The 22,178-nt window shown below is 39.7% G+C and overlaps 1 protein-coding gene across 51 annotated transcripts in view; it reads left to right on the top strand.

The window, feature by feature from the left end:
- Positions 1–22,178, top strand: part of Slc7a11 (solute carrier family 7 member 11) — a 219,643-nt gene that overhangs the window by 17,165 nt on the left and 180,300 nt on the right. For all 51 annotated transcript variants that reach the window (XM_087622600.1, XM_087622599.1, XM_087622510.1 and 48 more), the window contains 2 exon segments: positions 2,534–2,633; positions 8,539–8,583. In XM_087622600.1, the coding sequence (XP_087478726.1) occupies positions 2,534–2,633; positions 8,539–8,583 (145 nt within the window).

Raw genomic sequence — 22,178 nt, 5'->3', positions numbered from 1 at the left:
AGGGTCTGTGAGAGAAGATGTGGGCTTGCTGTTCCAATTCACCACACTCTCTGTAGAGCTGGCCTGCTCCATTCCACCATGACCTGAGGCAAAACTGTCAATACTCTCATCTCCTCCATCTCCTGAGCTGACTTTCTAGTCATCTGTAGAGAGCCCTTCAGTTTCTGAAAAGGAGAGGACAGTAAGTCACTGGTTCTTCTAGACATAGTTGTTATCTGGCTTTTCCTTGGTGTAATGCCAGATGTGATAGGTAGATACATTCTGCAGTTGGTTCTGATCCCTCATTTGTGTGTGTGTGTGTGTGTGTGTGTGTGTGTGTGTGTGTGTGTGTGTGTGTGTCTGTGTGTCTGTGTCTATGTCTGTGTCTGTGTCTGTGTGTCTGTGCAAAGTGGGGCATGGTTAGTAGTTGATGCTGTATTACAAACTTCTGGAGAGCAAAGACCATAATGAAATTCCTGAATCCTTTCAGTCAGCTACAATTGAGTGATATTTCATAGGACTACTCTAATTCTTACTGTTCTCACACAACAGAGAAAATCCCAGAGGATATTCCTGCATTTGGAGCATATTTTAGTACTTGGGAGAACAAACCTATTTCCCTCATTACTACAACATTTTATGAAATGGAGATTTTAATTTATAGCATGATCATTTAGTTTTTCCACATGTCTCTGACACCCCAGGGAGAATAAGACTTTGCTGGTATATATGGTGTGTTTATTTCTACTAAAATCAGGTCCTGGTTGTAGCTGGACATGGTGTGTTCACTTACAAGGCCTGATACTTCCTTTTGAATATGTTACTTTCATTTTCCTAAGCCCTGTGCTGTGGATCCAAAATATTCTTGAAGTCTAGAAACAATGTTCCTCTTGTGCAATGCTCTCAAAGGGGTTCCTTTGAAGAACTGTGGATTAGTCTACACAGTTAGATATTTTCTATTACTAATTATGAATTGCTACACTTTGAAGGAGTAGCCTAACTCTCCTTCAAAGGATAAGAATATCACAGATTATACAAGAATACACAATAGATAGTTCTTTCTTAAAAAATTAATTGGTGTGTATGTGGTGTATGTGTGTGTGTGCGTGCATGTTTCTGTGAGTTACAGGTGCCTACAAAAGCCAGAAGAGAGCTTCAAATGCCCTGAAGCTGGGGGGACAGGCGGTTATAAGCTACTTGTCATGAATGCTGAGAACTGAACTCAGGATTTCTACAAGACTAGTGTGTGTTTTTAGTTGCTGAGCGATCTCTCCAGTTCCTACAGATGTTCCTTTTCTGAATCTCAATGTGTTTATTCTCCTTCTATTAAGGCATATAGATATTTTAGTAAAATGGGCATTTTGGATTCTTCCTGTCAAGTTTTCTTTAAACTATATTTAGAAGTTGGTTGCCTTGAGAAAAATAGCATTCATTGATTGACAGAACCATGTCCTCATTGGTCCCCATCCTCATATTCTGTCATTATGAATGGTGGTCTTGTGTGAATGATAGCTGCTATTTGACTTACAAGATAGTGCTGTAGATCCGTCCTCTACCTCCTGCCCTCAAAACCAACTTTCATTACTTATATGAAGGCCAGCCAATTTTTAAACAAGATCATTTCCTATTTGAGTACTCTCATTTGCTGATTGGATGGTGGGGCAGACATATTTTTTTTGTCTAATTTTTTATCTGTGATGACTAACACAAATCTGATTTTGTAACCTCTTAATATCCCAAAGATTCAAAGCAAAAGATGCCCTACTGTTCACAAAAATGAGAAAAACAGTGAAAACATTCAGTCTACATGTTGGTACCAAAGTTGGTAGAACTTGCTTTGGGGCTTGGTGTAATCTCTTATTCATTTTCATAGGAAAAAAATGGTGACATTGACCAAGACAGGGTCAAAAATTATCTCTATAAAGAAAATCCTGTGGGTAGAATGGCTAATCACAGTTAATTGCACTGCACTGCTGGTGGACATTGGCCATAGACATCTGATGTGAGTATGTAGTATGCCTGTGCTCCAGGGAACCTTTCTTTAACAAGCCTTGCGCCTCCATGGTGATTTTGTCTGCCGCCTTTCCCTGCTTTAGGAGGCAAGTGTGGAAAGCACAGCAGGGATAAACAGCAGGATGCTCAGTGATGTGCAGGGGTTTCAGAATGCCTCCTCCCTCGCACAGCAGACTCCGAGATTTCTTTTCATCTTTCTCCATTTCTTTTCATAAGTTCTTGTCTAAGAATTCTGTCAAACTCTTAAGACTTCAGTTTCATGATTAAAATGGAGAACACTCAAGCAAAAGACATGGAATCACGCATTATAAATGCCACTTTAATCCTTCTGGTCATCCACAAAAGAATTTTCAAATGGTCTTGGTGACACCATGTGTGCATGTGGGTGGGAGTCCTGCCCTAGACTGAATAAAGTCTCAGTAGATAGCGTTGACCACCAACGGAGTCAGAACAGGCAAGCTTGGCTCCCAACCTTGACTAGGGTTGGAATAAATAACCAGTTCTTTGTCACAGTCTAAAAATCCTCCCATTCTAATTGCAGGGCAAACACATCACTTTAAAGATGCATTTTCAGGAAGAGATACAAATCTAATGGGGTTGCCCTTGGCTTTTTATTACGGGATGTATGCATATGCTGGCTGGTAAGTTGATGTCTCCAGATACTTGTATTAAATACCTTAATTTGCCTTTTTGTCTTGTTCATCTTTTTATCATAGAAGTGTCATAGCACACATTTCTTCCCTAACTAAACTTTCATTATGTCATGTACACAAAAATTATTTAGTCAAAGTTTCAAGTAACACAGAATTCTTAGAAATCAAGACCTATAAAGCCAGTAAAAGTTATTTTTCCTGCCAAAGGACATGATGAAACAGAAATAGACTGGAGGAAACTAAGTGAGCTCTGTCTGCTAAGACGCTCCTTGGTTTCTTTGTGTAGAGTTTCTTCTACCTGGGGTTAGACAGATCCTCTCTCACCCGAGAATCTCATGATGTACTGTAAGAAAAGGTATTTCAGAACCCTGTGCAGCTACCTTCCACAGACAGGAGGAGAACATGGGAGACATATTTCTAGGTTGCATGGTTGGCTTTGTAGGAGATCAGTTCTAGTTTCTACAATCCACTTAGGGGAAGATAGAGTCTAGTTTCCGCAACTTACCTTTTGGAGGGAAGAAAGAGAAGAATGAAGGAAAGGTGAAAGGATAATAGGAAGGGGTCCTTCTTCTGAGGTCCTTTCAGTTTCCTTCAGTGTGGCAAAGCCCGAAGCTTAGGGTGTCATTATCTGAGGCCATCAAATAGTTAAGGTTGCTATTAGATTGAGTCCAGTGGCATAAAAATGGACAAACAAACGCTGGTGTTTAATGGCCAGTATAAATCATGTCTAACTATTCATCAGTGGGGACAATATAGTACCATGGGGTTCTTGGGATTAGCATGTGCCCTGTCAAAAAGTCATTGTGCCAGAGTACTAAAGAGACTCATAAATAGAGGTTAACGATATTTTCTAATCTGTCTCGAGGAAGAAACAGTTCATATGTAGATATGAGGTGGTCTGAGGAGATTAGAATGGTTCATATGATAAAGGTAGGGAAGGAGAAATCACAATAATAAAAGTCAAGTGGTCAAGTAGGGTGGAGCACAGTCTCAGCCTTTACGTGCTTCATTAAAATGTTTCCAGCAGTTGAAAACAAAAATGGGTAGCAAATATAACAGGCACTGTGATACCAGCAATAACTCTATGTCCCTGGTGCCTGTCTGCCTGTGATCCTCCTGTCTTGGTGTAGCAGTGTTTCGTTGAGGAGCAGAGTCCCAGTAGTCAAACATCAGAGACAAACTTCCTGTCACTACGTTATTGACCTTGTAAGCATTAGTTGAAATGACTATATCCAGAAAGCCCACTAGGTATAACATCAGAATGATTGCAGAAAGATTAATTTTCATTGTTTTGGGGTAAATAATGTGTAGTAGCTCTTTTTGCATCTTTACAAAACTGGCAGTTAAAGCCGTGATAACCCTCTGTGAGCCTAAAAATGCCAGCAAGAAATGTGGCTATCTCAAGCATTACGTAAATATGCACAGCACAAGTAAACTTTTCTCTCTCCCCTTCCATTATTTTGGACTACCTTCCAGAGAATATAAAAATGCATTCCAAAATAAACAGTGTGTACCCTATTAATCTCACAAATTGTGAAAATATGACACTAGGTGAAACTCGACAGAGTCCAGCCACGTGGGCTTTGCATAGCTTTGAAGCAAGGAGTGTTTGAAGGCGGTCAGGTTATAACGTAAGAAGATCAGCATATAATATTTGTATGTCCTATGTCTGCAGAAGATTTTTTGCAGCCATTTGTATGCATGCTTTAGTTTTGAATCTCAGTGTTTTTGAAGTCTTTTTTCACTTTTGTCCAAAGCACAATGCGGTGCTAAGCAGAGAAAAGAACTGAGCGTGATCACAGTGTTAGAAGCAGAATCAACTCTTCTAGGTCTATTGAGCCTGGATCAGGGCTCTATGCCCTGGGGCAGCAGCCAAGCCACACCAGGAGGGTCCCTGGGAGCCCCAGAGCAAAGCAGGGGAAGGAACAAGAGCTTTCAGCTCCAGCTGGGTGCTGGGAGCCTGTTGTACTCTTTCAAGAATGTGGAGCGTGGTGATCTTCACAGGGCAGATTTGATTAATTCTGTTCAATGGAGTCTCTTTTGCCTGTGAGCACCATGCATCTGTTCCCACGGAATCTTAAAACATTTCTACCCCCACTCCACTACCACCCAGCCCTGGATATTCAGGTCACCTGCTTCGTGTATAGTCAATTTTCTCCACTTCTGTGGACTTTTATTTTTGTGTGGATAAAGACTCTTTTCATCTTGACTTCTTATTAATATTGTGTTCACCGATGCTGAGTCCAAAGTGCGGCCCCTTCCAGTGGTAATAGACGTTTACAGAAAACTATTTATACTTTTGTCTTCACCATCCTTGTGTCTCGACCCCAGTTTGGAGAGCCAGGGACCATCGGTTTCTTTGTGTTCTTGAGGGTTCAGTCACAGCATTGGAAAGTAAGTTTAGGATTTTAAGTGAGATGTTATCTGATCCAAATGGCTTAGCTAGAGGATGATAAAGAAGTATTTAATTATGATGGTTTGCTTGTTGGCTGAATGCTGCTTTGTGAGGAGGGGAGACGATCTGGTTATTAATCTATAGCCCTCAGTCTTAGAAGAAGAAAAAAGAAGCAGGATTAGAAGGAAGTACCCGTGGGTTTGGCAATCCAGAGGTACAGACACTGTCATGGAAATGGATCAAAGGGGAGTCCAAACTGAGTCTCACACACAGAGGCCTGATTAAGAACAACTTTGCTCTCTGAATTCTCCTTTTACCATATGATCACAAAACTGGCTTGCAGACATAAATCAGGACTTCAAGAGGCTACCACTCCTTTTATTGTTGTAGGACAACATTTGACTTAAAAACCAATGTGGAGACATTGTAATGAGACAAAAGCAAGGCAGTTATGACGAGGAATTGCTGGCCAGATTGCTAAGTGTTTGGACAGGCAGCATGCTAGCCAACTGTTGTCTTTGATACCTTGCTATAAGAGCAGTCACCTCAGACTGCTAGGAGGAATAGGAAAAAGATATCACCAACCCTTGGGGATCCTGAATGGAGTAAAGTTTTGGCTCTGAGGAGCACAGAACCTATCCAGAATGATGAAAACCCCTTCACAGAAACATGATTAGGAGAAAAGAAGTCATTAACTCAGTCAGGTCACAGAGTCAAGCCTGCACAACTTTAATATTATCACCAAGGTCCGTATTCAGAGGAATCCATCTGCCAGTCATCATGTGGCCTTGGGGAGTCAACCAATTTCAGTCTTATATCTGAGTCCAAAGCTAAGCATAGCGAGGTGAGGTCCCCTCCCCTTTTCACTGTGTGATAGAAAATTGATTTTCAGTGTCTTTTGTCACCCTCTTTAGTCGGATCCTCAATGGATTTAGTCTCCCTGAAGCTTCAGCCAGGGATTATTGTACGCCTTTGTGTCAAATCTCACCTAAAAGAATCTGTTCCCTTTAAAAGTCATGTACAGGGTTGGGAGTTACAGTGTAGGGCCAACCATCATATTTATGCAGAGTCATAGAGAATGTTGGACATAGAGCTGATGAGCAGTTTCCAGGGACCTGGAGGACTAAACCAGGGAAAGAGAGAATGCAGTAGCTTACATACTAGAGACTGGATAGGTGTCAGGGTGTATTTTCCACAGTGTGTGCACTTTCGCACTGAAAAGATCCATTTTTCCTCCTCTTTTCCCCAAGCTGTACCCAGGTACTTTCCTGTATTCTTTAGAGCCATGGAAAAAATACTTGAAGTCATATTCTTTTACACAGACAATTCCCTTCTCGCCTTAGGGTTGTTGGGAAAGGTCAGCTCATCAACCATTAAGAAGCAACTGGCTATCTCTGACGTATGAAACCTGGCATATTCCTACATCTATGTTGTTTATTCAGTTTGGGGTATTACTTATAGATCTGTTTATTTATTTTTGTTTGGTTCCCATACTGCCTGTTGCCTCGGTCTTATAACAAACATGTCCCATCAGTCTCAAGTAGTACATTCCATACACTATCTCTGGTATACTCAGAGCAGGGAGTAGTACACCTGCTTCGGGCCACCCTTACAATTCTGCCAGGCAGTCCTACATTATGTAGGGAAAGATGAAGCACGCACACAGTCAGGGTCACACTGACAGTTTCGTCTCCTAGAATAGCAACATTATATGCATTTCCCCAGAGTAACAACCACTGCCGTTCTTACATTTTTAACTTTCTAATTGTTAAAACACATCATTGTTAAAACATGTGTGTGTGTGTATGTGTGTGTGTGTGTACGCGTGCATGCTTTTTATATGGTACTTATTGGTATTCAAATATGAATTCATAGACAAGCTTCCTCTCTTTCTCAAAGGCTGGGAGATACTTTAAGTGGGTGGCAGAAGATGGGCTTGATGTTCTGGATATTTGGTTTTAGAGAGAGGAGATATTTTGGCATCAAAGGAAGAAGGTAACAGTAGAATGCATGACTTTTACTCTGCGAAAGTCCCCTGGGCTGGTGGAATGAAGAGACGCTGGGTTTGCTGTTGTTATGTTCAGCTGTACTCCTGAGGAGTCCTAATTTTCCTCATTGTTTTCTTCCAGTCCCCCAATCTTATTTGACAATGGAATTTCCTTCAACCTTACCTGAGGAGTAATCTCACTTAAAAAGAACTTAGTAGGACTTAAAGGGCCACTAGCGACCCAACCTGCTTTAGTTGGAAAGCAAAGTCAAGGATATAAGACATCAGCCACCCCTGTACTGGCTTGGCAGAAGTTCACTGTGAAGAAAAGCAATCAGCATTTCTCAGACCCTGACACTGGGATAAGAATTTGAAATTCCACGGACCTTGAGAGTGAAATATTTTTGTGTCTAAAAATGCTTCTTTTTTGCATATGATTCCCAGAAACATATTATGGGTCTAGGAGATGTTTAAAATTTCTTTTTCATTCTTGATGAACAGTGTCGTAAGTTATAGCGTGTGCCTACAATTAACTGAACATCCTTGAGACTTCCCTTCCTCCATAGGTTTATGAACCAGGTTATATAGGATAAATACTGGTAGAGACTCCAAAGGAAGAAGTGTGAGTGGAAAGTTTAATCAAAATTATAGATAGACAAATTATATGTACTCCTGACATATAAAAATGAAGTTATGGTTTACAAATAGAAGATGAAAGGATGAAATCAAATCAATTAGCATTTTTGTGGCCATATTACTGTCATATAGTTTTTAATTTTCTGTGGTAGAACATTTGAAGTTTACTCTTTTAGAAAACTTGAAACATATAATAAACTATTTTTGGACTCTGCTCATGTGCTGTGTTCTGTGTAGAAAGTCAACAGCAGTTTCCTACAAGGCTGCTATCGAATAGGTGGCTCCTCTTGTCCCTAACTCTCAATTAAGATGTGAAGGAAACACAGGCCACCTGATGCTTACTTTCCCTTCCACACTTTCTTTCATGCTCGTAAGGCAGAACACTGTATCATCCCTCCTTTCCTTGAGCGCATAACCATGGGATGCACTTCTGTGCTCTGGGCCCATTTCAACCTGGAATGACCTCCTAACACCTTACTAGGGCAAATGCTATGTATTCTTGAAGTCTTGGTGTGGGAGGAAATTCACTTGAAAATGCTTCTCAACCTCGAGTCCAGGGTGGCCATATACTTCTAGCTCTTGTACCCTTTCCCGACATTATATCACGTGGCTCTGAGATATCCTGTAAACTGTGAGCTTACCCTACAGGTTCTGGGTTTTCCCCTCTTACAGCCATCGCATTTCACAGACTTCAATGGCTCCACCACGACTTAGTAGAAAGTGTTCTATGGGAGTTCTCTCTGGTTGCCTATTTTCATCTTCCTGTATATGTTCTAATGTCATTTTCATGATTCTTGATTTGATTTAAAAACATGAGAAACTTTGGATTGTGATGGTAAAATGTACTAATAGTTATTTTTTTAATTCCAATACAGGTTTTACCTCAACTTTATTACTGAAGAAGTAGACAACCCTGAAAAGTAAGTAACCTCATTCACTGTGAGATATTGGTTAGGCATAAAGATTTAAATTTTCTAATAATTGGCTTAATGGAGAAACTCAATGTGGGCCAGTTAACTTAACTGTTGTGGCTATCACTATTCTGTTAGATAAATTGACTGAAGTTTCATAATAATGTACCCCTTACATATATTCCATATTAATATTAATATGTGTTGAATATTATACACACAAAACAATATAGCATATTCAATATTAAATTGCCTTATAATCTGAATCTAGGAAAGAATAAAGTTATCTTTTATGTAACCCATACAAACATAAACATATAACCTAACATGAACTCTTATCAAATTTAGTCGGATCTGAAAAAGTTGATTATTTCTGGTAATACATGTACTTTATAAAAGACAACTGTGAATTAGAGATAATATAATCAAGGGAAACTTATGAAGTAACTGAAAGGTGTAGGAAATTGTAGATTTGGGAGCTCAGTGGTTCTTCTTAACCCTTTCTTCCTTAAAAATGGTTCATAGGTGACTTGATGTTAATTATACAATGTGTCAAATGACTGCAAAACAAGTTAGTTGTATCATTTGTAAATAAACATTTGACTTTGTATATTAAAAATAAAGAAGGAAACCTTAAGAAATATAAAATACCATGTTATTTATGCTACCCATTGTGCTAGAAGCTTCTTTCAGGGTGAATGAGGTGATCTTCAAGCATTTTAGTGTATTCTCCATGAATGAAATGTGTAGAGACAAAGTAAAATAGTGTGACTGACACCACAGCTGTGTGTTTAAGTAGCTAAGAGTAAGGGAGAAGTTCTTAACTTCAATCAATCGGGGACGTTTTGCTCACTAAGGGTATCAGGTGATTAGGTGTTTGCAGGTAAAGGGAGGCAGGAAATAGAGAGAAACAGAGAGGCAGGAAAACAGAAAGGCAGAGAGAAAAGGGAAGAGGGGGAAGAGAAAGTCAGAGAAAGAAAGAGAGAGGGGGAGAGGAGAGTAAGAGAGAGGCAGAGAGCCTTGAGGGAGGGAAGGATGAGAAGGAAGGAGGAAGAGGAGAGAGAGAGGCAGAGAGCTTGAGGGAGGGAAGGATGAGAAGGAAGGGAGGGAGAGGAGAGGAGTGGAGAGGAGAGAGAGAGAGAGAGAGAGAGAGAGAGAGAGAGAGAGAGAGAGAGAGAGAGAAGAGGATCTATGCGAAAAGCAGCAGCATGGAGGTGAGAAAGGGCATCACTGTGGAACAGGTTGGAGTCAGAGGGTTCGTCTAAGGGTTGCCAGTTCAATGAACTATCAAATTATGGCACTGAGTGTACTAGAAGATAGCTAGCTGGTTACATTTGGCAAAGCATCAAACTTTAGAACGTACAAGCCAACAATGGAAGTTAGCATGATGCCTCATAGAACCTGATTCAAGTGCTATGTAAATCAATATGTAATTTCAACACAAAGTAGGCTTGTTTATTAAGAAATATGGCCAATTTATAAGAATGTTTTCATATTTGTAACTAAAATTAGAGGTAGAATATTTACCAGAAACTAATTCTTACATTTCGTGTAAACAATAAGCAGGATACCTACTGACTGGAATACATTAATTATAGTGATAGCTAGTTTGTAGACTCATTAGCATGTATGTAGTAACGCAGAGAAAGGACGGTTCATACTAGATTTTATGTAAAGTAGTTATCGAATTCCCATTACGTCAAACACATAACTAGAGCTTAGTATGGTATTTAAAGGTAAAGTATTTTAAAGAGACTACTGAAGTCTAATGTAAGGAAATATTCATTATAAAAATAGCAAGTTATGGGTTGTAGAAATATTCTAGGTTACAATATCAGTGATACAGATGTAATTCATGTCTTAGGTTGAGTTATGTAACAATTTAGACTTAACCTTTCCTACCCACTCAACTTTAAGTTTTTTTTCTCAAAAACAAACAAAAACCCAATGCAACAAAACTCCTCAAAACCAATAAAACAAAACTACAACCATCAAATAAAAGCATGCGCATGTACACACACACACACCAAAACAAAACCCACAAAAAAACCCCACCAAAAACAAAAAAAACAAAACAAAAGCAAAACAGTGGCATCCAATGACATGTTGATCAATTACTCCAGGACCTGAGGCCTGTCCTGGAATGAATGACACACCCAGTGTTACTGTATTTGAGAAAATTGATTTTCCCTCTCTCAGCAGGTAAAAGTAAAAGTCCACTTGTTAACATTTACCCTAGTGGCTAGGTAGTCATTCATTCATTCATTCATTCATTCATTCATTCACTCATTCATTTTAAAATACAATAAGATAAAAGAAAATCTACCACATGGAAATAGAATAAAGCAAACCAACAAAAGGAAAAAGAGTCTAAGAGTCAGAGACTCACTCATTCACATACTCGGGAATCCCATCAAAACACAAAAGTAGGAGGCATAACATATATGCAGAGAACCTAGCGCATGCTGCTTCAGTCTCTGAGTTTATGAGTTTTGCCGATGTTAATTTAGAGGTCCTTGTTTTCTCGGTGTCCTCCAGCCCATCTGACTGTTAAGCTAATTCTATCCCCTCTTTTCTGGTGTTCCCTGGGCTCCAATGGAAGGGATTTGATGGAGACATCTCATGTAAGGATGAGTGTTCCGAGGTCTCCAATTCCATATGTAATGGATTTCTATACATACGTGTTCCCATCGGCTGCAGGAGGAAGCTTCATTGGTAATAGCTGCACAGCTTCCCTGATTCAGCCGATCTATTTAAATACAGCCAAATATCATTGGAAGTAATTTTCTCACTACATATCCCCATTTTTATAGACCAGTCTTATTTGATTTTCCCTTCGGTACCTTGGCTATGTAGTCTCAGGCTCTTGGTCACCCAAGCAGTCAGGTATGGGTTTCATCTCGTGGAGCGGGCACTAAGTCAAATCAGTCATCGGTGAGATCTTCCCACAAGCTTGGTGCCTCTGTTACCCTCACATGCCTTGCAACTGTAGGTAAAGGGGTTGTAGCTGGCTTGGTGTGTTCATTTCTCTTTGAGTATGCAGAGTTATCTTCCTGTTCTAAAGAAGGTGGAAACAGGGGCAAAGGCTCCATGGAGGCATTGCCTCAACATCTCCATGTTCAATGAGTGTGTAACTGTTGTCTTCATCAGTGTGGAGAGCAACAGATTGTCTTGGCAACAGTCTGCTTTACTTGGAGCTTCCCATGGGATCCCTTTGGCCAATGATTCAATTAGATGTAAGCCAACACTCTCTTACATATTGTAAAATCTCTCTAGTTCCTTAATATAGCATCTTACTGAGGTCTTAGTATATAGGATTTCTCAGTACACATTAACCAGAATTTTGAGGTCAATATAATGAGACAGTTTAAAGAACAAGAGTGTTGACCCCCTTTTCCTTCTTCACAGAGGAGAGCTAGTTAAGTCAGTTCTCATTTAGAGGACTCTGAAAACCTTAGCCAATCCATTCATTTTCTCAAAATTAAAACATGGTAAATCCACAAAATTTCTTAAGTACACAATGAAGGTTAATGTCAGGTTCTGTAATTAACAACTGAAGTAACTCAGACTTTTGATCATTTTCATTAGTGTTAGGCTTTAAAATGACATCTTGTGACCATTTTTAACAGTTAAGAGTAGGCCTTTTCAAACTGTGTTTTATTTTTAGAACACAAGAATGATTTGGGAAATATTTAGAGCTAAGTATCAAGAACAGATGGCACAATTATATGGATGCGGTCCAAATGCGTACTTTGGATTATTTTATAGGTGGACACAGATTCCAAAATGCCTTTCATTACAAGGGAGAGTAATTACGGTTGCATCTCCTTTGTGATGCGCCAAGATAAATGTGTTTCCTAATCAGTCACCGGTGCATGCGTCCAGGTGTGCCGAGACATGCACCTTGCTGGCAGCTGGTGCAATGAATCATCAGCCAAGGCAGGGTATCACCCTTCTACTGCCTCGTCTGTGCAAGTAATCAGATCTTCCCCCAAACTAATAGAAAGGAGGTGATAATTAATTTAAGTCAGTGAAAATAGCGATATGGTTTTAAGGAGATAGGATGTGGAGTGAAGTTTCATGTTCTCAGCTGCCTACTCTGCTCGTGTTATCGTATTTTGAGACATCTCTCAGATTACCTAACAGGACCCTATGAACTCGTTTCTGAACTGTCATAGGCATGCCTCAGAAAACAGTTCTAAAGGTGTGTGAACAAGGAGGAGACCAGCTCGACAGTAATCTCTATGTTTACATTGACAGAATGCTACAGTTGAAAGTTTTTCTCATGGCTCTTTTTCTCTTTTTAACAGTGCTGTCTCCTCTCTAAGTATTAGTGCTGGTGAATATGTTCATGTGTATGTAATGTACATGCCTGTGGAGACCAGAGGTCCCTGCTGGAAGTTTTCCTCAACCCCTCTCCATCTTAGTTTCTGAGACAGTGAGACACTCACTGACTAACTAGACTGACTAGCCAGTGAGCTATAGGGATCCATTGGCCTCTGCCTTGCCAGCTTTGGGATTATAGGCGCATGCTTCCACACCTGGATTTTTCACAGATGCTAAGAATCTGAGCTCGGGTCTTCAGGCTTGTGGGGCAGGCACTCCACTAACTGAGTCATCTCCCAAAATGCATTAAATTTCCTAACTACACAAGAAATAACAGTTTTGTTATACTGTCTTTAATAATTATCTGCAACTTGTTGACCAACTCCACAAATAAATATATTGGAATAAGAATAGTTTTTTTAAGAGATATTAATGTATCATGTTTGACCCACAAAGGACATAGAATTCCAAGGGATATACTTTGGAAATATAATCTCCCCAAATGACATGTGGAGTAATACTGACAGATGACATATTCAGTTTTGTTTTTTTTTAAATGTGTCTTAGGAAATATAATGAGTTTTTCCTTATGACATTACTTTGGTGGGGAATATATCACACAATCTATCATTGTTCAAAAAGTTACACAGTACAAAGAACATATCATTTAGATGTATACTGTTTGAAATCCTGTTCACCGATTGATAAATCATGTCTTGTGTGGATGAAAGCTAAGGAATGGATTGCTTTGGTTTGACCTTGGGGGTCTGAGATTAGTCAGTCTGTCTATTAGACTTGTTCTGGTGTTCTTCTCACATCATTTGTTTCTCCTGTTGGAAACGACAGACGTAGAGGGAGTCAGTAAAGCTTGATACCATCCATCAATTTTGAAGAACAGGCCCTCATCGTGCTCTGAACGATCAACTTAAATAGAAGGTTTAAATAATCAGAGTGTCACATTTAATTAATATCTCTCCTGCTTCCAATTTATATTAATTGGTGCCTCAAAGTCATTGCTCCTTGTACTAATGATAACTTAGAAGAGGAACTTGGTTTGGGAAAAACACACTGAGATCAGATTGGTGGGGCAGTGTGAACCTTTGATTGGCCCTCAGTGGTCCCTAAAACAACCTTGATGTTTATATTTGATTCAAAGGTTACACTCTTAAATTTTTATGATAGGCATTTGATTTCCTTCAGACTGTTTTGTTTTATATGGCCTGTAAGTATCAGGTTTTATAAAACCATTAGTAATATTACAAATAGCAAAACAAAGCAAGCCAGCCAGCCAGCAAGCAAACAGCAGCAAAAAGAATTGCCTTAACTCTTTGCAGTGAATTTTCATGAGAGAGACTGAAGCAGAGTTGTGAAATTCTTTTTATCTTTCATTTTGTTGATATTATTCAGCCTTATATGATCAAAATCTTGGTCATTATGAGCTCAATTAGAAGATAATGACTCCTTAGAAGATACCAGCATATGCATGTATATGTATGTAGTGTGTGTGTGTGTTTGTGTGTGTGTGTGTGTGTGTTTGTGTGTATGTATGTATGTGTATATTGTGGCTAAGTCTGTGAATTTATTCATTACAAAATGATATAATTTTACAATCATAGAACATAACCAGTACGTATACTCTTGTTGATATAAACTGATTTTTGTCTTAGAAAAGTAACCCATTTTAAATAAATTTATAGAAAAGCTTGTCTTATTAAGCCAATTTAACTTACAAACATATTTGCCACGTAAATCTCTTCAGAAATAAAGTTTCTCAATAGAGGATTTGAAGGATTCAACCCCATGGTGAAGCAAATTGCTTCTGAGCCTTTGTTTACTACTTATAAGTGGATGGCAATTATGCCAATATTATAGTTCTCATAAGTAAGAAATCTATGAAATTCTTAATTTGTAATGTGCTTGACTATAATACAAACTGCAAAACTGAACTTATATCTCAATCTGAAAAGGTCTTTTACTCTTTGACGAAATGAAACCTTTTCTCTATAATATCAACATACACCTTTGGGTCTGTCTTAAGTCAGGACACTGCTGTTCTTCAGTTTTGAAACAAGTAACATCCAAATTAAAATGTTTCCATGTTGTGCTTCCTTGGAAATAAATACGCAGTTTGGTAGTTTCAAATCCAATGCGATTTACCATCGAAATGTAATGATGTGGTGAGGGCCACTGAGGCGGACAGAGGTCAGTGTGTGACTGCATGGCAAGAAGACACAATTGTACCTTGACCAACCAGGGGCACTGGGTTGCTCTTCCTTCTCCCTTGCTGCGCTCCATGTGAAAGTTCCTCACTGGTGGACATGGGGTTGGTATACTTTGGGATCAAAATTCTTGCATTTCTCAGTTTCACGTATGCATAAAAAATACGTTTGGCTCCAAGATCCTTTGTTCCTGTAAGGCTGAAGTATCAAATAAGTGATGCAGAAATTACAGGATTATATTATAATATTTTATCATGGGGCAATCACAGAAGACAGCTACTAATCCTTAAAAGTGCTTTGTGGAGGGCACAGCGCTTTTTCTTTCTTTTTTATTCTAACCACATCAAAAGGCAGAGTTTTGAAGGGGAATGCTTTTGAATGTTCTTATTTCCTTTCAGTTCAGTCATTTCTAAGTTCTATTTTTTCATCTCATTGAAGTTTATATTTGGCACCTAGAATAGAAAAAAATTAATGTTTGGAATCAACAACGGTGGTTAATTTATTTATCTTCACCCAATTTCTCTCTCTTTAAGCACAAAAATAAGAGACTACAAATGGTGGTGTGGACAGAATGACAGGATGCAGAGTTGGAATTAGGGGGGAAACTGGAGAGATTCTGAGCATGAGTCTCTTCTACCATAGCTTTAAACAGCAATGAGTCACAAGTGGCAAAATGGGAAACTATTATGTCCTTGAATCGGTCTACCTTAATAATAACATTTATTATTATTAGATGCAGGGGTCTCTAGTGATGGAGCTCTCATAGCATAGAACCTATAAGTTCACAGGATGGCTGTGAACTTACTGGGATCCATCCATTTCCAGACTGCGGGAATGAAATGCCACCATGTCAGTGACTTTTAAGGGATTGTGCTAGTTGTTGTGTGTATTGACTAGCAACCTTGTATTTTACAATCATTTCTCCTTGGGATAACTTATTGTTTGAAGGGTATACGCAGGGTGGTTGTTGCTGTCTTGATTGCAGTAGATATTATCCAGGTGAGGGATGAAATCACTCACACTTTGTGTTCAATGTCCAAGTCTCTGAAATCTAGAAGCTTATGCCATAGTAGGATTCAAGCATCCACTCTGGTTTGCATCTACTCATCTACGTGGATGTTCTCTCTGTGTTCAGAAGCATCAGGTCAGCAATTAGCTTGTCTTCCAATTTTGAGATTGAATGTTCATACCCTCCTTATCCATATTCTAATTTATGCAGATAATCTACCTTCATTCTTTGGTCTATTAAGATTCTCACTAGAATAAGATAACTTTCCCATGTCACTATTTATGTGTAGATGTAAGATATGTTATGCCTATACCTCATGACCTAAGAAGGTCATTATGTTCACACACATCATACCTTGAAACCATTTTGATAATTTTTTCCAGTCATCCAAACCCTGGAAACAATGGTAGGTTTTATACAGATACAAGAAAGACCTACTCCCAGAATACATCTGAAAGGAACCAAAGGAAGTTAAGACTTTCCAATGAGGAAGAAGCATTCCTTCATTACATGAACTATGCTTGCTTTCCGAGTCATTGCAAATAGCGCTGTTGCAGAAAATAAAAATTCAAACCCTGTCTGGCTGTAAGCAGCTGTTTCACCTCACGCAGACCTACACTGCTTGGTGAGCCTTTGTTTACCACTCTAGTATGGACCGTAATAATCCTCACATTATGCCCCCTCAAGGTTCTGAGGATGAATTTGTGAAATTCAAACATGTTAATGAGCTCAACCAGTAATTTACAAACACCAGCTGCAACCCACACCTATATTCTTTGAAGATTAGAATATTTTATAAGCGTAAGCTCTGAAAATATTAAAGGATTAACACGATTATTTCACAAACAGGGGGTGTCTTTTCTGCACATGTGAACTAATAATCAGCTTGGAACATTGCTGAACCATCAGCAAATCACTCCCTCATTAGAAGTTAGGAGGTTGGGGGAGGGGGAGAAGTGTGCTGATGTCTAAGTCCCTCAGGTGATGCCCAGCTCATGAATGCATCTGAGTCAGAAGGAATTTCTTGGCAGACTTTCTTTTTCTTCTTTTTTGATAAATATTAGCATGTTGGATAGCCATTGTCACACAGTTGATTGATGGTGCTGGTAGAATAGACGGTAGACTGCTTGTATTTGATTTGAGTTAGCTGTTTTTAGGTTGACAATCTTATCAGGAAATAATTTTATGAAATCCTTGACACAAAGTCTTGGTTTAAATGGCTTACAGCATGTATTTTAGACATACAGACACCCAGCTTTAAAACATAATTCTTTGGTAACTATACACACAGCATTTTAATCTGGGTTACAGGGGTTAGTAACTTTCATGATTGTTTTCAGAGATTGATATGTGTCCTGTGCAGAGGAGAAAGCTGATGTTCAAAGGAGTCGAATGCCTTCATTCTTATGGCTGTGCCGTTGGCCAGTGAGAAGATTAGGATGGGAATCTATGATTTTCTAGCTCCAGAGCTCAGATTCTTTTGAACAAACCAGTTAATCTTGTGGGAGGAAAGACAGAAGTGTGCCCTTGATCGCAAAAGGATAGAACTTTACTGAAGAAGAGGAAGTAAAAAGCAGAACAGAGAGACGGAGGTGTCTGAGGCAGGGCTGGGGCATGCACAAAGCCGTAAAAGAATGATTACTTTCAGGGAATAATGTGTAATGCATCCTGTGTAGGACAGTGCAGATGTTGGGCTGTGGTGAGCCTATGCTTCCACTGGAAGGCTTTGGGACCTTATCTAGCTGCCATTGAGACTGGAAGTCAGGTGCCAAGGAAAGTCTTTGGAGACTGGGAATCAGTGCTTGAAAAATATTAACTTGATTTCAAGTCCAGTGGGCTTTCTTTTGGTGACACTGAGTTTGAAGGGAGTTGTAGTGATGTAGTCTTTAACCTACTTTTGCATCCTTGGTCATAATAAAACAGCATCTTTGAGAAGTTCATTGACATTTGCACTTCTTGGTCCATTGCTCAGGAGACACAGTAACATGGTGTGTAGCAGAAATTCTAGCAGAGAGCAACATAATCACAACACCATCCCTAGCCTAAGATAGAGCCCCACCTACTCAGAAAATAAGATGAATCAACACCATGTCTGTGTACACCCTTCATAAATACAGGGCTGCAGGTGTTTGTTTATTAGTGAAGAATGATATATTTATCGATTCTTTCTGCCACTGGAAGAGAAAATGAGATAAGAGGAGATGGTTAATTTATAAGGAATACTTATAACTCAAAATTATCCAGACCACAGAATTTGGTTAGTCATGTAAATGCCCAAAATATAAATGTAAAGGATTCTTGTTCAGTATCTTGTTCAATTTCAACCTTGAGGTTTTAGCATTGAAAATATGGGGCATGCTAGCGACTAATTTTGCTTTGAGTTCCACGAAATTCAAGTTCTGCTTTTGGATGAGGAAATATGAAGAAATCAATAGTCATGCAGATGGCTTGCGTTCTTGGAGACAGAAAGGTGTTACAATCTGGTGAGATAGAGGAGTCTTGGAGCTGGAAAGATGGCTCAGTGGTGAAGATGGCTTGCTGCTCTTTCAAGGATTCAAGTTCATTTCCCAGCATCCATGTTGGATGGATCATAAGCACACATTCTACCAGCTCCAAGGGATCCTATGTCTTCTTCTAGTGTTCTTCTAGCAGATGTACGGGTATCTGTACACAGTTGAACATACCCACATAGATGAGCATAACCACAGGCAGATCACACACATGGGCACACATATGGAGGGAGGGGGATAGAGAAGGAAGAGGAGGGGGAGGGGGAGAGGGACAGAAGGGGGAGGGGGAGGAGGAGAAAGAGGCTCTTAGACGTTTAGCATCAAATAGAAATCTTAGGTTAGAGACTAGAAACATTTCAAGCAAAATACTTTTAAGACCAGCTATCACCCATTGGATCTTCCAGGGAAAGCAGGACATAGGAAAATAGAAAGCTAACAGCAGGACCACAGGACAGGGGGCAGTTTGCTAGACCACTGGTTACTGCTAGACACAATGAGCTTCACAGTGGTGCTGTGCTCATAGATCCACATGGATCAGACTGCCAAGATTCTAGGTTTTCCTGCCTTTTGTTTTCCTGGGCTAGGGTCTCAGCTTGTAGCTCAGGATGACCTTTAACTTGCAGTGCTGCTGCCCACCCCCAGCACTGTGACTCTCTATAGACATGCAGTCACCACATCAGCCAAGATACCATTGCTGCTTCTGGGTTCTTTTGCATTAAACTTAGCTCTCTGTGTTCTTTGTCCTTTCTCAGCATCTTGCTTGTTAGTGAAGGACACAATCATAGGAGAAAGGACACTCTCCTTTCAGCTCTAGCATACCCTATATAGATGGCAGAAGATGGGAAGGGGAGTGGATCCCAAGACCTGAGATAAACGAAATGCTATTGCAGTGGCCAGAGTTAATTTCAGAAGATGGTTAGTGGTATAGGTGGGCAAGTGGGGGAAAAGAGCTAATTTATTAGACCATAAAACCAAGGGCCACATCCAGGAATCTAACTCAGTGAGGTTATCTTAAGGACAGTGCTCATGACTGTGTGTGTGTGTGTGTGTGTGTGTGTGTGTGTGTGTATGCGCGCCAGAAACAAGAATAATGCTTATGAGTAAATTGATCATGCTGTGCTATGAGTAATCCCTGATTCTCTTTATTTTCTTTATCAAATATAATCACAGGAGACAAACAGTTCCTGGTACATTGCAGTGGTCCAGAAGATTTTTAGTTAGTATTATTCTGTGTGCTTTGTTGGTTCTCTTACAAGCATGAGTACAAGCAGGAAAGGATCTTTCAACAAATGTCTGCATTACTGAAGACATTTTCAATAACCCCATTAGGATCTTACTGTTTATTTGTACTGGCTGGCCTAATAAGTAGAAGAGAGCCCTTTGTCATAATATTCACAGATTTACAGGTATTCACCTGCTGTTTGTGTGTTCTACCCCTCACCTAATACACTTCTTGTGGGAACCTAAAGACAATATATGTCAATATGTTTGACAATGCCATCCTTTTTTTAATTGGACATTTTCTTTATTTACATTTTAAATGTTATCCCCTTTCCCAGTTTTCCCTCCAGAAATCCCCTATCCCCTCCCCCTCCCCCTGCTTCTATGAGGGATCTCCCTACCCAGCCACCTGCTCCCTCCTGCCTCTCCACCCTGGCATTCCCCTACACTGGAGCCTTCACAGAACCAAGGGTCTCTCCTCCCATTGATGCCAGACAAGGACATCCCCTGCTACATATATGGATGGAGCCATGGGTCTCTCCATGTGTACTCTTTGGTTGGTGGTTTAGTCCCTGGGAGCTCTGGGATATCTGGTTAGTTGATATTGTTGCTCTTCCTATGGGGTTGCAAACCCCTTCAGTTTCTTCATTCCTTTCTCTAACTCCTCCATTGGGGACCCCATTCTCAGTCCAATGGTTAGCAGTGAACATCTGCCTCTGTATTTATCAGGCTCTGGCAGAGCCTTTCAGAAGATAGCTATATCAGGCTCCTGTCAGCAAGCACTTCTTTGCATCAACAATATTATCTGGGTTTGGTGACCGTATAGGGGATGGATCCCCAGGTGGGGCACTCTCTGGATAGCCTTCCCTCCAGTCTCTGTTCCACACTTTGTCTCCATATTTTTCTCCTATGAGCATTTTGTTCTCCTTTCTAAAAAGGACTGAAACATCCACATTTTAGTCTTCCTTCTTCTTGAGCTTCATGTGGTCTGTGAATTGTATCCTGGGTATTCTGAGCTTTTGGGCTAATATTCACTTATCAGTGAGTGCATGATATATGTGTTCTTTTGTGACTGGGTTACCTCACTCAGGATGATATTTTCTAGATCCACCCATTTGCCTATGAATTTCATGAGGTCATTGTTTTTAATAGCTAGTAGTACTCCATTGTGTAGATGTACCACGTTTTCTGTATCCATTCTTCTGTTGAAGGACATCTGGGTCCTTCCCAGCTTCTGGCTATTATAAATAAGGCTACTCTGTCATTCTTACGGTAGGCATTTAATGATAGAATAGTTGACTTTTCGCTTTTTCTTTCTTTACTTCTTTTTGCTCTTTTTGAGACAAGTTCTCCTTATTATGTTACTCTGCATTTCCTAGAACTCAGCTCACAGTTGGAGCACACAGAGATCCATCTATCTGTGCCTCTTGAGTGCTGGGATTAAAGGCATGCACCATCATACCCAGTTTGTTTTTATATTTGTTAACAACAGGATGTTGTTACCTATTTGCAATCTCTAGAAACTACCAGGCCAAACTTTGTATATGTGATGAGATCTCTGTCTCTGTCTCTGTCTCTTTTCTTTTCTTTCCTTTCTTCCCCTCTCACTTGCCTTAATCTCACTTTGCTCATTGCTACAAGGCAACTCGAACCCTTGTTTGAAACACCACTCTTTATGAAGCAGAATTGATCTCCTTTTCAGAGGTGAATATTTGTAATCTTTGATGACATGGAGGCTATTTTTCAAAGTCATAGACTATTTCTGTACTTGGCTTTATAAGGAAATAGGCTATGGTTCTTGGGATTTGCTAGCTATTTGCTGCTGTGCTGTATTTTCTTTCTTTCTCTTATAATCTCTCCTATAGACGTAGAGTAGATGCTTCCACCCATGGAAAATGCATACCAGCTCTCAGACTTGGTGCATATTTTAGCATGAGAATGCTATAATCAAAAACCTTCATATTTTGTAGATGGCACGCGGCAGCATATATAAAACTGTTAATGAATTTAGCTTTGTAGCAAACCATTCAAATGTGCATTAATGTGTGGAGTAGAAAAGTAAGTAATGTACTCCCCTTACACAAAATGAAGGTGACAGGTTAGAATACATGATGCTTTAAGTGAAATCATCTTGAAGGCCTGAGATGTCTACTTTACTCAGGGCTTTTATAGGTATCCCAGGCCCTGCCTTTTCTAAGTATCAGCTCTGTTGGTTTCCCATGATGCCATTTCTTCTTCTGATTCTGCTGTTATTCTATTTCCATTCTCCCAGGAACAAATAGCTATGTCTTTTCTTTTCTTTTCTTTTCTTTTCTTTTC

The sequence above is a fragment of the Rattus norvegicus genome, chromosome 2 (assembly GCF_021556685.1).
Source record: "Rattus norvegicus strain SHRSP/BbbUtx chromosome 2, alternate assembly SHRSP_T2T, whole genome shotgun sequence".
Taxonomy (NCBI): Eukaryota; Metazoa; Chordata; class Mammalia; order Rodentia; family Muridae; genus Rattus; species Rattus norvegicus.
Note: the sequence above shows the minus strand (reverse complement) of the source record. Positions and strands in the feature narration are given on the sequence as shown.